This window comes from Triticum dicoccoides, chromosome 6A (genome assembly GCF_002162155.2).
Source record: "Triticum dicoccoides isolate Atlit2015 ecotype Zavitan chromosome 6A, WEW_v2.0, whole genome shotgun sequence".
NCBI lineage: Eukaryota > Viridiplantae > Streptophyta > Magnoliopsida > Poales > Poaceae > Triticum > Triticum dicoccoides.
This window is the reverse complement of record NC_041390.1, coordinates 517,234,716-517,251,227: the sequence shown is the minus strand read 5'-3', so window position 1 is coordinate 517,251,227 and position 16,512 is coordinate 517,234,716. Positions and strand designations below refer to the sequence as shown.

Sequence of the window (16,512 nt, the reverse complement as noted above, 5' to 3'; positions counted from 1 at the left end):
CTCCAAACCCTTCCCTTTATATTCTTGCAAGTTGCATGCTTTACTTCCCGCTGCCAATATACTCTTTGCATGGTTGCTTGAATTGTGTGATGATTGCTTGACTTGTCCTAAGATAGCTAAAATCTGCCAAGAACTAAAATTGGCAAAATGTTAAGTTTTTATTTGGTCAAGTAGTCTAATCACCCCCCCTCTAGACATACTTTCGATCCTACAGGGGTTCTAGGTTTTCCGGTGGATGTCTAGCGAGTACGAGGTAGCTTTCACGAAAGGCATCACCCGCGACTACCAGGTCAACTCCGGTGATTTTGGGAGTTCCTGTTTCGTCAGGGGGAGTCGAGGGTGCGTGTTCTAGGGGATACGGGTTTCATGGCGATTCACCTCCATATCACGCAGATTCGGCGAGGTATTCCGGCGTGTTGCCTCCGGCCAAACCGTCTGATCTGGCATTGCGATTTTTTTGAATTTTTTTGCGGCGATTTGAGTTGGAATACAAGGAAGGGAGTACATAAGACTCCTGATAGGATAGTTCTGATGTTTTTGCTGAACCATCTCAAAATGCATCCGTGTGGTTTCTCTGTTTTCTCATAAGTTGTGTGCATATATGTAACCAGTTGGCTAGTTTGTTCTCCTAGTTGCACAGAAACGCAAATGTAGTTGGATCACACATATACATATCTCAGTTGGCTAGCCAACTTATGGAGTTGCACAGTGATGGCTAACCAATTGCACAATCGATGGTATTCAAACCATGTTCAAACAGTATGTCTGTTTTTAAGGGTATGCGTTCATACATGAGTTTGCAAAATCAAAGCAGTACATATCCTAGTTGGCTTAGTCACACTTATGCAGTTGTACAGCAAAGGGCCATGTAGTTGCATGGCCGGAGGCTAGTTTAGTTATGACTCAGATGCCTAAATCATGATTAGTAAATGCAGATTTTTTGGTTGCACACTCATGTGTGTCCTGTTGGCCATACAGTGCATCAAGTTGCACACATTTTGTTTTGTTTTGTAGGTGTGCTTTGAAAAATCAACATTACTTGTTTAAATCATGGCATTATTTTGATACCAATTTTTCCCTCATTTTTCTCTTTTATACATATGGTTGCTTTAACTAATTTGTCCGTTTGCTTTTTTATCAGACCAAAAATGGTTGTGGAAGGAGATGCAGCTCCTAGTGAAGGAGGGGTATGTTTGCTTTTTCATCGTTTTTCATTTATCCTTGTAGAAGTTTTGTTTTGCAATTATAATAACTATTTTTGGAGGGTTTTCCTGACCATGTTCTGGGTTTTGTTTGTTCTATGCAGGGATCTGCAAACCATTCTTCTAGGTGGAACTCGAAACGACCCACCGAGCGGCAGACGCGTCGTGTTGATATCGACGAGGAGGCAGAGGATGATGAGGCAAGTATCGAGCAACCAGTGTGGGTGCATTTCACTTTTTTGCGCGCGCGCACACACACAGAGAAGTAACTTTCTCCATGCATCCTTTAGGTTGCTTACCAATTCTGCTTTGTGAAATGGTGTAAACGGAAGGCAACCACGCAGGTTGGAGTTGTAGATGGAGCTGGCACATCGTCTGCAGCAGCTGCTGAGGTAACATGAAATTGCATTAGGATTTTTTCTTTTATTTTTTTCTACACAAAGAAAACTAGGATGTGTTTTTTTACACAGTTGCACAAGAACCAGCTAGGTGTTGGGTTGGCATCCTGAACTTTTATAGTTGCACAAGAATGAATTAGGAGTTGGTATCCTCGACTTTTCAAATAGTTGCACAACAATAACGTACGAGTTGGCATCCTAGACTTTCATAGATGCACCAGAACCATTTGGGAGTTGGCAGTCTCAACTTTTTATATAGTCCCACAACAATATCACATGAGTTGGCATCCACAACTATTTTAGTTGCACAAGAACCAATCAGGAGTTGGCACCCCCAACCTTTTTTAATAGTTGCACGGCAATGCCACATGAGTTGGCATCTTCAACTTCTTTAGTTGCACAAGAACCATTCAGTAGTTGGCATCCTCATGTGTTCACATGAATCTGATTTTCTAGGTTTGCAGATGCACTTGAATGTAGTTGCACTACTTATTTGGTAGATTATAATCTTTTAAAATTCAATATTTTTCATTTTGTGTTCAGACAGGCTAAATTCATGTTCATCCGTTGAAAATTCATTGCATACTAGCAAGATGCCCGTGCGTTGCACGGAACATCAAGATCTCATGGGAGAAAAGGATGAACGAGGGAAGGCCTTATCTGCAAATGTGGAGAGGAGTGCGGGTAAATTGTCATAGTTTCCTTCCTATCCGTTAGATATAGATCGGACGGCCTATATTGCAGGATGGCAGGCACACCATCATCACCAACTCTGCCTTTTATAAGAGTATATAGATATAGATAGATAGTTGCAGAAACCTGCGGCATGAATTGCATCCAGGAGTACTTACAATTGCACAAAATAGATGATGAAGTTGTAAAACAGCCAGCATAAAGTGTTTTTGGAATTCTGCATACAGAAGTTTAGCTAAAACTAAAATGAATATGAAATTATATGAGTTGGAATCTTCTACTTTTATATGAGTTGAAGATGTCAACTACTGAAATCCAAACCCCACAAGTAGATGGATATGGGAGTGTTGTCAATTTGCACACTTGTACTGGTTAAGTTGCACAAACACAAGTGAAAGTTGGTTTATTTCTTCTCAGGCTTCTTTTTTGTATCAGATGCAGGTTTTACAGGGTATGGGGGTGGATGAGTGCTATAGATTTTTGCTCACAATTCTAAACTACAAAGTCATGTATACTACTGTGTGGAAAGATCAAAGAAAAAAACACATGCAAACCAGATTCTTGTCTAGTTGGTAGTTATGTTTTCATAGTACCTACAATATACTTTTCTTTTCTTTTCTTTTTTTTGCTATATAGACATTGGTTCTTCTGAATTATGTGTGAAATAAGACTCTCTATGTCCTCTCTCCTATATGTTGGCACATTTTCTGCGTTTTGTTGCACACATTGTTGCAAAAGTTGGCTAGTCCCATGATGAAGTTGCATGAAAATCAGTTGCACATGTACCAGATCTCCCTATTTTTTTATCTCTGTTTATGCTCTCTTCAACTATGAAGAAGTTATTTTTGCAAGGAGAAATTTGGTGAGAGGGGAAAGGGAAAGTTAAGGAGGGAGGATCTGAACAGGAGGCGGAAGTGATCACTTCTTTTTTTCACCCTTGTTGGTTCTGCCTGGTACTTTCTGATATGTTTGTGCTCGTTCTTTCTTTCTTTCTTTTTTGTAGCAATTGTTATTACACCTTGATTCATCTGCCATGGCAGCTCTGGCGATGGAGATCTAGACCTGGGAACCCCTAGTTTAGTGGGGAAGAAGGTGGGAGCAGGTAGGGGGCATGGGGAGAAGAAGTTGGTGGCCAGGAGGGCACGTGATGGCCTGGGGACCGCGTACGGTGCGTGGTTTGTTGGGTTTGAGCGCATCTGTTGCTACTCGTGGAGCGCTTTCCTTTTCTGGGATCGGTGGGGACCAAATCTTTTCCTTTTCTGGCGGCTGCTCGGGAACGCTAGGGAGCAGCCAGCCGCTCCCTAGACGCGTCCTTTTTGTTTAAGATTGGTGTTGTCTCCTCATTTGTTTCTCTATCGAGCCCTTTTTCGGATTTCGTGTTGGATGTAAGCCCGTTAGCCTTTGTCGTACCCGCTTCTTCTTCCGATGTCTGTCACAGGCGGGTGTTTTCTTTGTTTTTTTTCTTCGACCCCTCGTGCTAGTACGATCTCCGCAGCCGGCCGTCACGTCGCTCCAGTGGAACACCGGAGAGCTACAGATTGTTTGGGGCAGGCTTTGGAGAGTCCGGATGGAGCTCATATTTCTTGCCCACCTGTTGAGATCTCCATGTTTGGTTTACAGAGCATTTGGTAAAATTTATTTCATGTTGATTTCAGTGATCTCCTTTTGCTTCGGTTCCAATGAATAATAAGTCTGGATCCATTTGTTTGTCTCATTGTTTGATTCGATTGACACCATTGTATTTTTAGTGAGTGATTCCCCAAGTGTTAGTGTCTGTTTTTGGTCTTTCTGGTCCTGACTTTTTTTTTGGAACTGAATACATTCCCGCAACTGTTCATGAGTTGTGTTCAACGGCAACAACTGTTCATGAGTTGTGTTCAACGGCAACAACTGTTCATGAGTTGTGTTCAGCAGCAAAGGCATTGTACCAGTTTGTCTTGATTCTCTTTAGTCTCATCTTTATAGGATTAAGCCCTTGTCTTAAACTAATGGACGTTTTTGTTCATGTTTGTAAGATTTTGTATAGTATCAGTACATTTTTCTTAGCTATTTTTTTGTTTCTTTATATATCGAAGTAAAATTTGTCAAACGAGATGTTGCATATGTGTATCATGACAGCCTAGCCGGCCTTCCTTGTAACCGAAGCTAGATAGACAGGGATAGAGATAGGTGGTTTATATTCTTTGTTATCTCTTGTAACTAGATATCCATCTCTTCTTAGATATCCATCTCTTCTTTCCCAAGTCTGTAATCTCAACCATCTGTACGCTATCTCAGGGAGTCGCGCCCCTGACTGTATAACACGCAGGAGTCGCCCAGAGCGAGGGTACGACGTTTCCCTCATGGTAATCAGAGCCTAACTCTTCCCATCTAGCGATCTCCTCCTCCCACCACCGAACCTCCTGCCATGGCCTCCTCGAGCGCAGCCAACTCCACCCTCTCTGGCCAGATCACCGAATGCCTCACCCGAACCAATTACATCCTATGGCGTACTCAGATCACACCGCAGCTTCGGGGGGCCGGGTTCTTCGGCTATGTGGACGGGAGCATGCCGGAGCCAGCCAAGGTCGTCGTCAGCAAGGACAAGAATGGCAAGGAGGAGACCATCCCCAACCCGATTCACTCGGTTTGGATCCGAGAGGATCAACAGGTGCTTGGTTACCTTCTGAATAACCTCTCCAAAGAAGTGCTTGTGCAGGTGACCTCGATCGCCCACGCGCACGAACTCTGGACAGCGTTGAAGGGCATGTTCTCGTCCACATCGCTGTCTCGCGTCAACAACATCCGCGTGTCGCTCACGAACACGCAGAAAGGATAGCAGTCGGTGGCCTCCTACTTCGCATACATGCGGGGTTTCGTCGACGAGCTTGCTGCAGCAGGCAAGCCCCTGCAAGATGGTGAGTTGATCTCCTATATCCTCAATGGATTGGACATGGAGTATCAACCGCTCGTCTCCGCCCTCGATGCCCGGATCGTCCCGGTCACCCTTGATGAGTTGTTCTCCATGATGAGAAATTTTGATCAAAGGGTGGCCCTCTTCCAAGGAGCAGGCGCAGGAAGCGGTTTCAAATCTTCTGCAAACGCCGCCACCCGCGGCCGTGGAGGGGGCGCACGTCATCGCGGTCCTCCCCGGAGCAGCAAGGGCAGGGGCGGCGGCGGAGGAAACAGCAGCGGCAACAACTCTACACGCAGCAGCGGCGGCGGCCGGCCCTCCTTCACCAACAACAGGGGCCGGCTCAACGGCACCTCCTCTAACAACAGGTCCCGCCCCGACACAATCAGATGTCAAATCTGTGGAAAACCAGGGCACTCCGCCAAGGACTGCTGGTACCGGTTTGATGAAGACGAGGATGACTCGTCCCAAGATGAGAAAGTGGCCGGAGCTGCTGATGGTTCCTATGGCGTCGACACCAACTGGTACGTCGACAGCGGCGCCACAAATCACATCACCAGCGAATTGGAGAAGGTGACCATGCGAGAGAAATACCGTGGCAAAGATCACATCCACACTGCCAGTGGAGAAGGTATGAAAATTAGTCACATTGGTCATTCAGTTATTAAAACCCCTCATAGAAAAATCCATCTCCGAAGAATTTTGCTTGTACCTAGTGCTTCTAAGAATCTTCTCTCTGTTCATCGCATTGCCATTGACAACCATGTCTTTCTTGAATTTCACCCCTTCTTCTTTTTGATCAAGGATCAGGCAACGAAGAAGGTGCTCTATCGAGGTAGATGCGTTCGCGGGCTTTACCCTTTGATTCCGGAGATTAGAAGGTTGAATAAACAAGTTTTCAGTGCCACTAAAGTGTCTTCAACACGATGGCACGATCGATTAGGACATGCATCATTTTCTTTAGTTGAGAGATTGCTTAGGAAAAATAAGCTTCCGTATGTTGGTGAGCGTGATGTTGAAACAATTTGTGATTCATGCCAAAAGGCTAAAAGCCATCAATTACCGTATCCAATTTCTACTAGTATTTCTACCAAGCCTTTGCAACTTATCTTTTCTGATGTATGGGGGCCTGCACCCTCTTCTGTTGGTAGACATACATACTACGTGAGTTTCATTGACGACTATAGCAAGTTCTGTTGGATTTATCTTCTCAAGAAACGATCCGATGTATTCCAAGTTTTCCTCAATTTTCAAGCTTTGGTTGAGCGAAAATTTGACAGCAAAATCATTGCTCTCCAGTCTGACTGGGGAGGCGAATATGAAAAATTAAACTCTTTCTTTCAAAAACTTGGAATATCTCATCACGTGTCCTGCCCTCATGCCCATCAACAGAATGGGTTTGCTGAGCGTAAACACAGACACATCGTTGAAGTTGGCTTAGCACTCTTAGCTGGCGCCTCCATGCCTCTCAAATTCTGGGATGAGGCTTTTCTTGCCGCAGTACACATCATCAACATGCTACCTAGTCGTGTCATAAACAATGAAACTCCCATGGAAAGACTCCTCCACACAAAACCAGACTACACAACTCTTCACGTCTTTGGGTGTGCATGCTGGCCCAAACTTCGCCCTTACAACAACCGCAAGCTTATGTTTTGCTCTAAGCAATGCATGTTCATTGGATACAGTGCTCAACATAAAGGTGTCAAGTGTCTTGATATTCCTACTGGTCCTGTGTATATCTCTCGCGACGTTGTCTTTGATGAAACACAATTTCCATTCTCTAAGCTTCATCCAAATGCCGGTGCACTCCTTCGCAAAGAAATTCTCCTTTTACCACCAAGTCTCATTGGTTTTGATCAAGGGGGAAATAATTCTGATGATCAACTGTTGACTAACACTCATAACCGTGTGCATGAGCTTTGTGATGATGCAGCTGAAAATTGTGAAGAAAACAGTGAAGAAATTATCCAAAATGCGTCACATTTTATGTATCCAGCGTTGGGAGACAAATCATAATCGGGATCGGCACTACAACAGTGCAGTAGCCGATCTCCCTTGGGATCAGTGGAACGGCAGGGCGACAGCGCGCTGGAACCTGCGTCGCCCGCCAGGTGTGGCGCCAGCGAATCCACGCGCGGCACGCGGTGTCCCTCCATCGGCTCCGACGCGGCCTCCAGCCCGCCTCAATCAGGCGATGACACGCGGGCCACTGAGACTCGCTGGGCCACAAGCGGGCCTCTCCACTACGTACGGCGACAGCGGCCGAGTCCTCCTCCAAGTGGGCGGGGGTCAGATGCGGATCCTGGCGCCGATCCTGCCGTGTCGCCTGGTGCGCGGCCTGGTGGCGCGCGATCTGGCACGGATTCACCTGGGTCCACACCATCATTGTGTCATGATGGGTCGCTGACGGATCCGCAACACGGTGCAGGATTTTCTGCTCCGCATGCAACGGCCGCGGCATCCTCTGGAGCGTTTCCTGGAGCCGCAGAAGATCCCACCAGTGCGCCCACTGCTGATATAGGCGCGCCGGCAAGATCCATCTCGGGATCGCCTTCTGCACATGTGCCCGCAGGATCTTCTACAGCCATTATTCCTCCGCGTACATGTCTCCAAAGAGGGGTAACTAAGCCTATCAATTACAAACAAGTTGTGAAGTTTGGTTTAGCATGTTCTACAGGTGAACCTGCTACTTCTGATGAGGCGCTTAGTGATCCACGATGGAAGAAGGCCATGGAAGAAGAGTACATGGCACTCCGCAAAAATAAAACATGGCATCTGGTTCCCCCACGGCGAGGTAAAAACTTAATTGATTGCAAGTGGGTTTTCAGAATTAAAAGAAGAGCTGATGGAACCATAGATCGCTACAAGGCCAGACTTGTGGCGAAGGGTTTTAAACAGCGATATGGCATTGATTATGAGGACACATTTAGTCCCGTTGTTAAAGCTGCCACTATCCGCCTTGTATTATCTATTGCTGTTTCCAGGGGATGGAGCCTTAGACAGCTAGATGTACAGAATGCGTTCCTTCATGGTGTTCTGGAAGAGGAAGTATACATGAAGCAACCTCCTGGGTTCGAAAGTAAAACTAAACCATCCTATGTATGCAAACTTGACAAAGCTCTGTATGGATTGAAACAGGCTCCCAGGGCATGGTACTCACGACTCAGTCAGAAACTGCAAGCTCTTGGTTTTGCTGCTTCAAAGTCTGACACATCCTTGTTCATTTACAATAAGTCAAATACCGCTATATTTGTTCTTATTTATGTTGATGATATAATTGTCACGAGTTCATCTGATGAAGCTGTGTCAGGATTATTAAAAGACTTGAGTGCTGAGTTTGCCCTTAAGGATCTAGGAGACCTACATTTCTTCTTGGGGATTGAAGTCAAGAAACATGGAGACAGTCTTCATCTCTCTCAGGAAAAATATGCTACTAATCTGGTAAGGAGAGTTGGGTTGCAAGGATGTAAGCCTTCACCAACACCGCTATCTAGCACAGAAAAACTGTCACTTACCGAAGGAGAACCTTTGAGTCAGGATGACAGTACCAGATACAGAAGCTTAGTGGGAGCACTTCAGTATTTAACATTAACAAGGCCTGACATTTCCTTTGCTGTTAACAAAGTTTGCCAGTTCCTTCATGCTCCCACCAAAACTCATTGGATTGCTGCAAAACGCATAGTGAGATATGTGAAAGATACTTTGAATCTTGGTCTTACTTTCAGCAAGTCCTCCTCCACTCTTGTTAGTGCTTTTTCTGACTCTGACTGGGCAGGATGTCTAGATGACAGACGCTCCACTGGTGGTTTTGCGATATTCTTTGGGCCAAATCTGATATCCTGGTGTGCAAAGAAACAGGCCACTGTGTCAAGGTCCAGTACAGAAGCTGAGTATAAAGCACTAGCGAATGCCACAGCAGAGATCATTTGGGTTCAGTCCATGTTGAGAGAGCTTGGTGTGAAACACACGCAAGTCCCGTGTCTATGGTGTGATAATCTTGGTGCTACCTATTTATCTGCTAACCCAGTGTTTCATGCCAGGACAAAACACATTGAAATAGATTTTCACTTTGTCAGAGAAAGGGTTGCTAACAAGCAATTGGACATCCGTTTTGTGCATTCACGAGATCAGGTTGCAGATGGTTTCACAAAGGCATTGCCTACAAGGAATCTTGAAGAATTCAAACGTAATCTCAACTTGACCAAGTTGTGATTAAGGGAGGGTGTCAAACGAGATGTTGCATATGTGTATCGTGACAGCCTAGCCGGCCTTCCTTGTAACCGAAGCTAGATAGACAGGGATAGAGATAGGTGGTTTATATTCTTTGTTATCTCTTGTAACTAGATATCCATCTCTTCTTAGATATCCATCTCTTCTTTCCCAAGTCTGTAATCTCAACCATCTGTACGCTATCTCAGGGAGTCGCGCCACTGACTATATAACACGCAGGCGTCGCCCAGAGCGAGGGTACGACGTTTCCCTCAAAATTTTGGTGTGGCTTTAATAGAAGATAGATTTTTTTATCCCCCACATGATCTCTTATACATTGTAAAGCCTTTTGCCAATTCAGGAATGTGGCACTTCTTGTTTATTAGGCCCTCAGTGCATTATAGGTCAAGGATTTTTTTTCCATGGCGCCTTGCAGTGCATATCCATATTGAGGTGATGATTCTAAAAGCAGTATGGCCTACCTTGGAAGTGATGAATAAGAAGCGCATCAAATGACTTGTCATCATTTGCGCCTTAGTCAGTATTTTCTGAAAGAACAGTGGCTTTACATATCTGAAATGTAAATGCTAGGTGTTCTAAGTGATACTTATATAGACTTGTTAGTGGTACCTACTAGAAAAAATATTTTATTTCATTCTCTTATCATTTCTCATTCTGAGTCTATTGTTGATTGCTAGTTTACTGATCAGTCCTATTTTTTTAGTGTCTATCTCTTTGTTTTTCTTTTATAGTGGTTTTGTGTCGTTACTTTTACATGTTCACTACATTTTAGTCGATTGTTTTTTAATTGACTTGTAGTCGAATTTTGAATCACACAATCTTTCTTTATGATTAGGGTTGTGGTCTCATTTGTCTTTTATCGGGCACTCTTCAGTTTTCGGGTTTGAGTAAGTTTTCTTCAGTGCCCATTCTTAATTGTCTTGTCATCTACTATCATTTGATATTGTTTGTAGATGTGATGATTTTCATTTGCATGGTTGATTTTGCATTGATGGTGAATTTCGAGCGCAACCAAACTATAAATCAGTCACCTCTCTTGATTTTGTACATGATGAATGGAAATTGTATTGTAGCAGCCATAGGCACAAAGCACACTTGTGCTGATGGTCCCAGTACCCTATTTTTGTTAGCTATTCAGAAACGATGTTAGTTACATTACTTACTATGGTTTAACTATGGTCGTTATTTCTTGGTCCATGGCTTTTGTTAAGTCCTCAACCTTTATTGACCATTTCTTGAGTATTCAGTGTGTTTTATCTCACCAGGAATTAGTGTGTGCTTCTTCAGTCTTTTCTCTCTGTTTTCACTCTCCAGGTTGATTTGTGGTTGTAGAGTGTGATTCTACGGTCGATGTACAATCCTGAATTCGAGGACTAGTAAATTTGGTACTTTGGCCAACAAGATCAGTATCTGTCTTGTCTTCCATTGGCGAGCTAGTGGTGTCATGCAATTCACTCTAGCATGGTATGTTTGAACTCGTCTAGTTGGGAAAATTGTACCATCTAATTTTCAGTCTTACTCTTGTTTTTGTTTCTTCAGTTCCTCTGTCCTCATTCTCTCTTTCTTTGGACAATAGAACTTCTGTATTTTTTTTCTCTTCTACAAGTATCAAATTCACAATAATGCAAACATTTTTAAGTACTCAATCAACTCATAAAACTTTGATTTTACCCAACCACTTCATACAACCACTCACCTACTAATGTTGTTTCTGTCACATTATTTTTCTCTCTGAACCATTAAAGGCCCTTTTTATGGTTGATATTTGGCTTGTAATGTGCTATAATCTGTCAAACACTACTAGCAAAAAGGCCCGTGCGTTGCAACGGGAGAAAAAAATACCACATGCTCTTCATTTACAAAAAATGGTCGATAATCTGTGAATTTGCAGCTATTGCCAAAAAAAGATGGTCTTAACCTATAAAAGCATATCATATTCAGATTCTACATATTTTCCTAATCAAATTCCATATATAACATATTAAATTTGGAGTTATGGTTTAGAAGATATGAGTATTTTAAAAAACATTTGATATGTAGTGCGGGTTTAATGTCAGAAATATTAGGAGGTTTTCTATAAAATAGCAAAATGGACTAAGAATACCTATTTATTTTATTAGTAGGTATATACTTTAGATGTTCTTCATTTATTTTGCTTATAGCCATAAGTTGCTCTGGAGAACACTCAGTGTGGGCACCTTTTTGCGAGAACCTGCACGCTTAAGATGAGGGCATGGGGGGCGCCATTTTTGTGCATTGCTTAACCAAAACTAAAATAGAGTTGTCCTCCATGGTAATATACTTGTCATGATGCCTTTTTACTTCCTTTTTTTAGCTTCTGGTCATGAAGCTTTTTGTGTTACATTTTGTAACATGTTTTGCATCTGTTTATTGTGTCGCATAAGTTTCCAAATGAACTTGGTTCTGAGCTAAATAATTTTTGCAGGTTTCAGCGTAGCTTTTGAATTTTCCAACATTTAAGTCTATCTATCCTTTTATTTTTACACATTTTGCCCAAGTTTTTGTGTTACTATGTTTCTTTTCCCACCAACATGATTGGGAAAATTTCATATGTGATCATGCAACAAGATTCTGTTGGAGGTGGGCGTCCTCAACCCAGTTTTGCAGATTGTGAACATGAGCCAGCGAGGGGTTGTCAAGCAAATCATTTGGTTCCCAGGTATGTTTGATTCTTAAATTTGCTGTGCTTGATAGTTTCCATATCCATATGGGTGTCTGCTAGACCGGGGACAAAGGGATTGGGGTTTCCATTTACTTATTGCCTAACCGAAAATGACAGATAAAAAATACTGTAAAATTCTTTTCACTAATTTTTCTGTCTATTCACTCTCGTGTTAGAAAATCCGGGAAATAGTAACTGTGGATCGACATATGCAGGAGTGGTTTACTCACGCTGGTGATGGTGGGAGGTCAATACAGGAGGGCTAAATAAGCTACTTGTAGTTGGGTATACTTCAAATCCTGATGGAAGAAATAATTCGCAGAGGCTCATCTCTAGATAGGGCTTGTCATGCAAATGGCTTTCCATGACTATCAAACACCTTTTGCCGCCTAAGTATGGGGATTGTTGTCTTGTAGTTCAGTTATGTCAGTTTTTGAAGGTCAGATTGTCATGTTTTGCTATCTATGGTCAGACGGCAAAACTTGCAGTGCATGTGTTGGTTTCATCGGATCCTTTTCTTTTGTCGAAGCTCCCGTGAACATGTTTGTTGATCATCAGGTTGGTTTAATTTGTTAGATATCTGACCTGATGTTCCTCTTCGGGTTAGTATTTCCACCAGATCATGTTGGCCCTTTCTCCTAATTGTTGCGTTAATTAAGATTGTTCTCCCATGTTCGTTTTGCTGTTCAAAACGGGTCTGACAAACAAGGAGTAGAACAGCAAAAACGGGCCAGTGGAAACGAGCTAGTATATTTTTCAAACCCGTTAGTTTTCCTGGGAGTGGTGGGATGGGCCTCACGTGGGGACACGTGCTGGAAGCTGGTTGGAGCAAAAATTCGGCCTAAACTAGAACAAAAATCAGTCGTATGTTTCAATGTATGATTTGGAAGACTGAATCTGAGCTTTTGCAGAAGAGATAAATACACTCATGGTCACTATAGTTGCGATGAAGCACGATATGGTCACTAAACTTTGAACTTTGGAATATGCTCGGTCACTGAATACGATATGACATGAAAATATGGTCACTGTAGCACGTACTGGGTTTGACCAACTGTTGAGAAAATACGGTCACTTTAGCACATACACGGTGGGTTTGACCAACTGTTGACCGCCACGTAGTTCATCTTGATTCAACCAATCTTGCATGGAGGTTTTTTTGTAAAAGAGCAAAATTCCCTATCCTCTCAAATCCCTAACCCGCAGCTCCCCATCAAATCCCTAACCTCACTCTGCTCCGCCTCCCTCCCGTCGCTCTGCTCTGCCTCCCCTCACTCTGCCCCACCTCCCCTCGCCGTCGCCATTGAGAAGGGTAGTTCCTTGCCCTCTGGTGCTCATGTCTGCCGCCAGCTCGTCCGTCTCTGCTGTCCGCCGCCGTGCAATGGCGCTGCCGCTGGCCCATTGCTCGACTTGCAAGGAGAAGGTGCGCATGTACGTATCCACAACAGAGAAGCACGACGGATGGGTCTTTTACAAGTGCCAGAAGCATGGGTTAAGTTATGATGTTCGATTTACATTCTTGATGTTCTGGATCCAAAGATTGAACCTTTTTTTGCCACATTCGTCTCTAGTTTGGGATAGGTGACTTGTGATTTCTGGCGGTGGGAGTTGGAGTATGTTGAGTACCTTGTCGACATTATCTCACCGGCGATGCGGCTTTGGATGCTATTGGTGTGGCGGAGGAACGCAGGAAGGAACTTCTGAAAGCACAAGAACTGTTCTATATGAATGGATCTGTCAGCTTGGGTAAGAAGGTTTTGAAGAATGACAGTGCCAATCTAATGACCAGGCAGCAAGCTGTTGCGCCGATGATGCTTGGGAGAGAGCTGGTGATGCTCATGAAGATGCTGGTTGGTGTTGTGGTGGTGCTAGGTCTTCCAGCACTTGTGGTGATCATGCTGAAGAAGTGAAGATGATTGTTGATGTTCTGGTGTTGCTTGGTCTTTGCTGCTAGGTTCTAGTGTTGCTAGGTCTTTGCTGTTAGTTAATTTGTGTCTTGTAATGGTGGTGGTGAACCCTGTGTTAGTTGAATGTTTTGTGGTGAACCCTGTCTTGTAAGGGTGGTGGTGAACCCTGATGTAACGATGGTTTGTGAACTCTTTTGTTTCAGCATGATGCAATGGAATATTGAGTGGCAATGATAATACTATGTGTTGTTTTTTTGACTATTTACTATAGAGCAATTGCCCCACAGTCCTTTTTATTTCAGAAATTTTGCCCAGGCCTGTTTAAATCCGCTCCCACCGGGAGTCAACCCCAGGACCTGGGGTGCTACTAAGGTCGCTGCAACCACTAGGCTACAGGCCTGTTCGCAATACTCTGTGTTGTCCTATGTATGATGAATCTGCAATGCTTGATATTCTCAATGCTTCTGTCCAATCCTAGTTTATGCCAAAGGACTTGCATGATATTCTCAATTGGTCAGTCCTTTTAAAGTGCCAATTTTTGATCTAGGACTTACATTATCAGTCATAGTTTGTGTCCAGAATTACCAGTTTCTGTCCATACTTACATGATCAAAAGTTTTCAATGCTAATGATCATCAAGAGTTTCTGTCCATAATAAGCAGTACCAGTTTTCAATGTGAAGTGCCAATTTTTTATCAGCAGAATACAAGAGAAAATGGCATTAAACTGCTCATTTGGAATAAAATTGGCATGAGAAGAAGACCAAACATGATCATCCACCGAAATAACTAACATCATCATTCATGAAGAGTAGTAAACATCATCATCCACCAAAATGAATACACAAGTGCCATACATGCTCATTTCAATAGCTCCTACATGATCATAAACAACCATATCTTTGAAACTACCTAAAGACATCAAACATTGATGATCTTGCTGATTTGTTGGGATAATCAGCTTCATTGCCAAACCAGGTTGGTTTTCTTGTTGTAGCAGGCCTCTTCTCTAGCTGTTTCTTAGCAGCAGCAAGCTTCTTCTCCTCTTCTTTCTTAGCACCAGCCAACTTCTTCTCTTCTTCTTTCCTAGCAGCAGCTTGTTTCTTCTCTTCTTCTTTCCTAGCAGCAGCTTGTTTCTTCTCTTCTTCTCTTTGTGCAGTAGATTTTCTCTTCTCCTCTTATTTCTTTGCAACAACTGCTTCCCTGTCTGCTTTTTTTGTGCCTCCTTCTTCTCAGCAACAGCTCTTCTCTTAGCTTCTTGCTTTGCCTTTTTCTCTGCAGCCATAGTCTTCATTGTTTCTGCAATAATTTGTTTGGTCTCAACTTGAGCTTTCTTGTTTATCTCTGCTTCTTCTCTTCTTTTGGCACTCCTCTCCAGTGCAGCCAATATTCTTCTCTCAGCCAGTTCTACTTTCTTCTATGCTACCTCATGTTTCTTCCTTGCTATGTCTTCAGCTTTTTTCAATTCTTCTTCCCTCCTAGATGCAAGGATGCCTTGCTTCCTCTCCTCTAGCTCCCTATCTTTCTGATTTTTCATTGCCTCCAGCTTCTGTGCTAACTCACCTGGCCTAATAGTGCTTGAGCTAGCTTGACTACCTTGACTAGCATTAGTCTGGTTGAGCATCACTTAGGCAGCACTGAGAAACCTAGAACTAGGTAATGGCCTCTGTTGAACAACCCTTGGTGTTGGCATCTGCAGAATTATCAAATATATGATACAAGAAAAACAGGAAGGAAATAAAAGTGAGTGATTCTGGAGTAATTTATACCTGGGCAATCATGTTATCCACCATAAGATCTTCAAATACAACACTTGGTTCTTCTTGTCACTGCAATTCGACAGAAACATTTTGTGTTAGTTGTATTGCAATCATGAAGATAATGCATTTGGTTTTGAGGAGCTATAACTCTTTATTACCTGATTTAAGACTGGGTCATCTTGATGTGATGCATCTGGAGCTGTGGGTGGCACACTAGGTGCACCATTGACTTCATCTAGAGCTGCCACATTGCCTCTACTATTTGCACTTGGTGGTGGAAGTCTAGCCTTCAAGTATTTGAATCCAGACTTGTTGTGATCTGGCTCACCACAATATGAACAGTGCATGATGACACCATGCCTTGTGATTTTCCCCTTCCCTTTCTATAGTCAACCTCTCTAGGTGCTTGTCTCCTTGCAGTGGAAGGCCTTCCTACATGCTTCTGGTACAATGGTGGAAATATTGGGGGCCCACACATGTCCTCCCACTCTCTCCTATCTTTGCAAGGGTAGATAATGTTTTCATATGCCTTCTTGAATATTTGCTTGGAGTAGCAAGGGTCTACCAGTTCAAGAGGATCAATTCTTTCATTCCTACAGCAGGCTACCACATGAGAACATGGCACCCCTGATTTCTGAATTCTTCTACAAGTGCATGTTCTCTTATGCAAGTCAACTATGTAATCTACCCCTATGTCACCTACTAGGAAAATACCATCACCTGAGCAATCCAGATAACACGTGT

General features: G+C 43.2%; 1 protein-coding gene and 1 pseudogene across 1 annotated transcript in view; both read left to right on the top strand.

The window, feature by feature from the left end:
- Positions 1–12,614, top strand: part of LOC119317626 — a 30,773-nt gene extending 18,159 nt beyond the window's left edge. Inside the window, exons 2-6 of the mRNA XM_037592109.1 lie at positions 1,142–1,187; positions 1,307–1,402; positions 1,493–1,594; positions 10,255–12,099; positions 12,318–12,614. Coding sequence (XP_037448006.1) covers positions 1,149–1,187; positions 1,307–1,402; positions 1,493–1,594; positions 10,255–10,569 — 552 coding nt within the window. The 5' untranslated portion in view covers positions 1,142–1,148 and the 3' untranslated portion in view covers positions 10,570–12,099; positions 12,318–12,614. The remainder of the gene's footprint in view (positions 1–1,141; positions 1,188–1,306; positions 1,403–1,492; positions 1,595–10,254; positions 12,100–12,317) is intronic.
- Positions 5,178–5,316, top strand: LOC119319819 (annotated as a pseudogene).
- Positions 12,615–16,512: the final 3,898 nt, after the last annotated feature.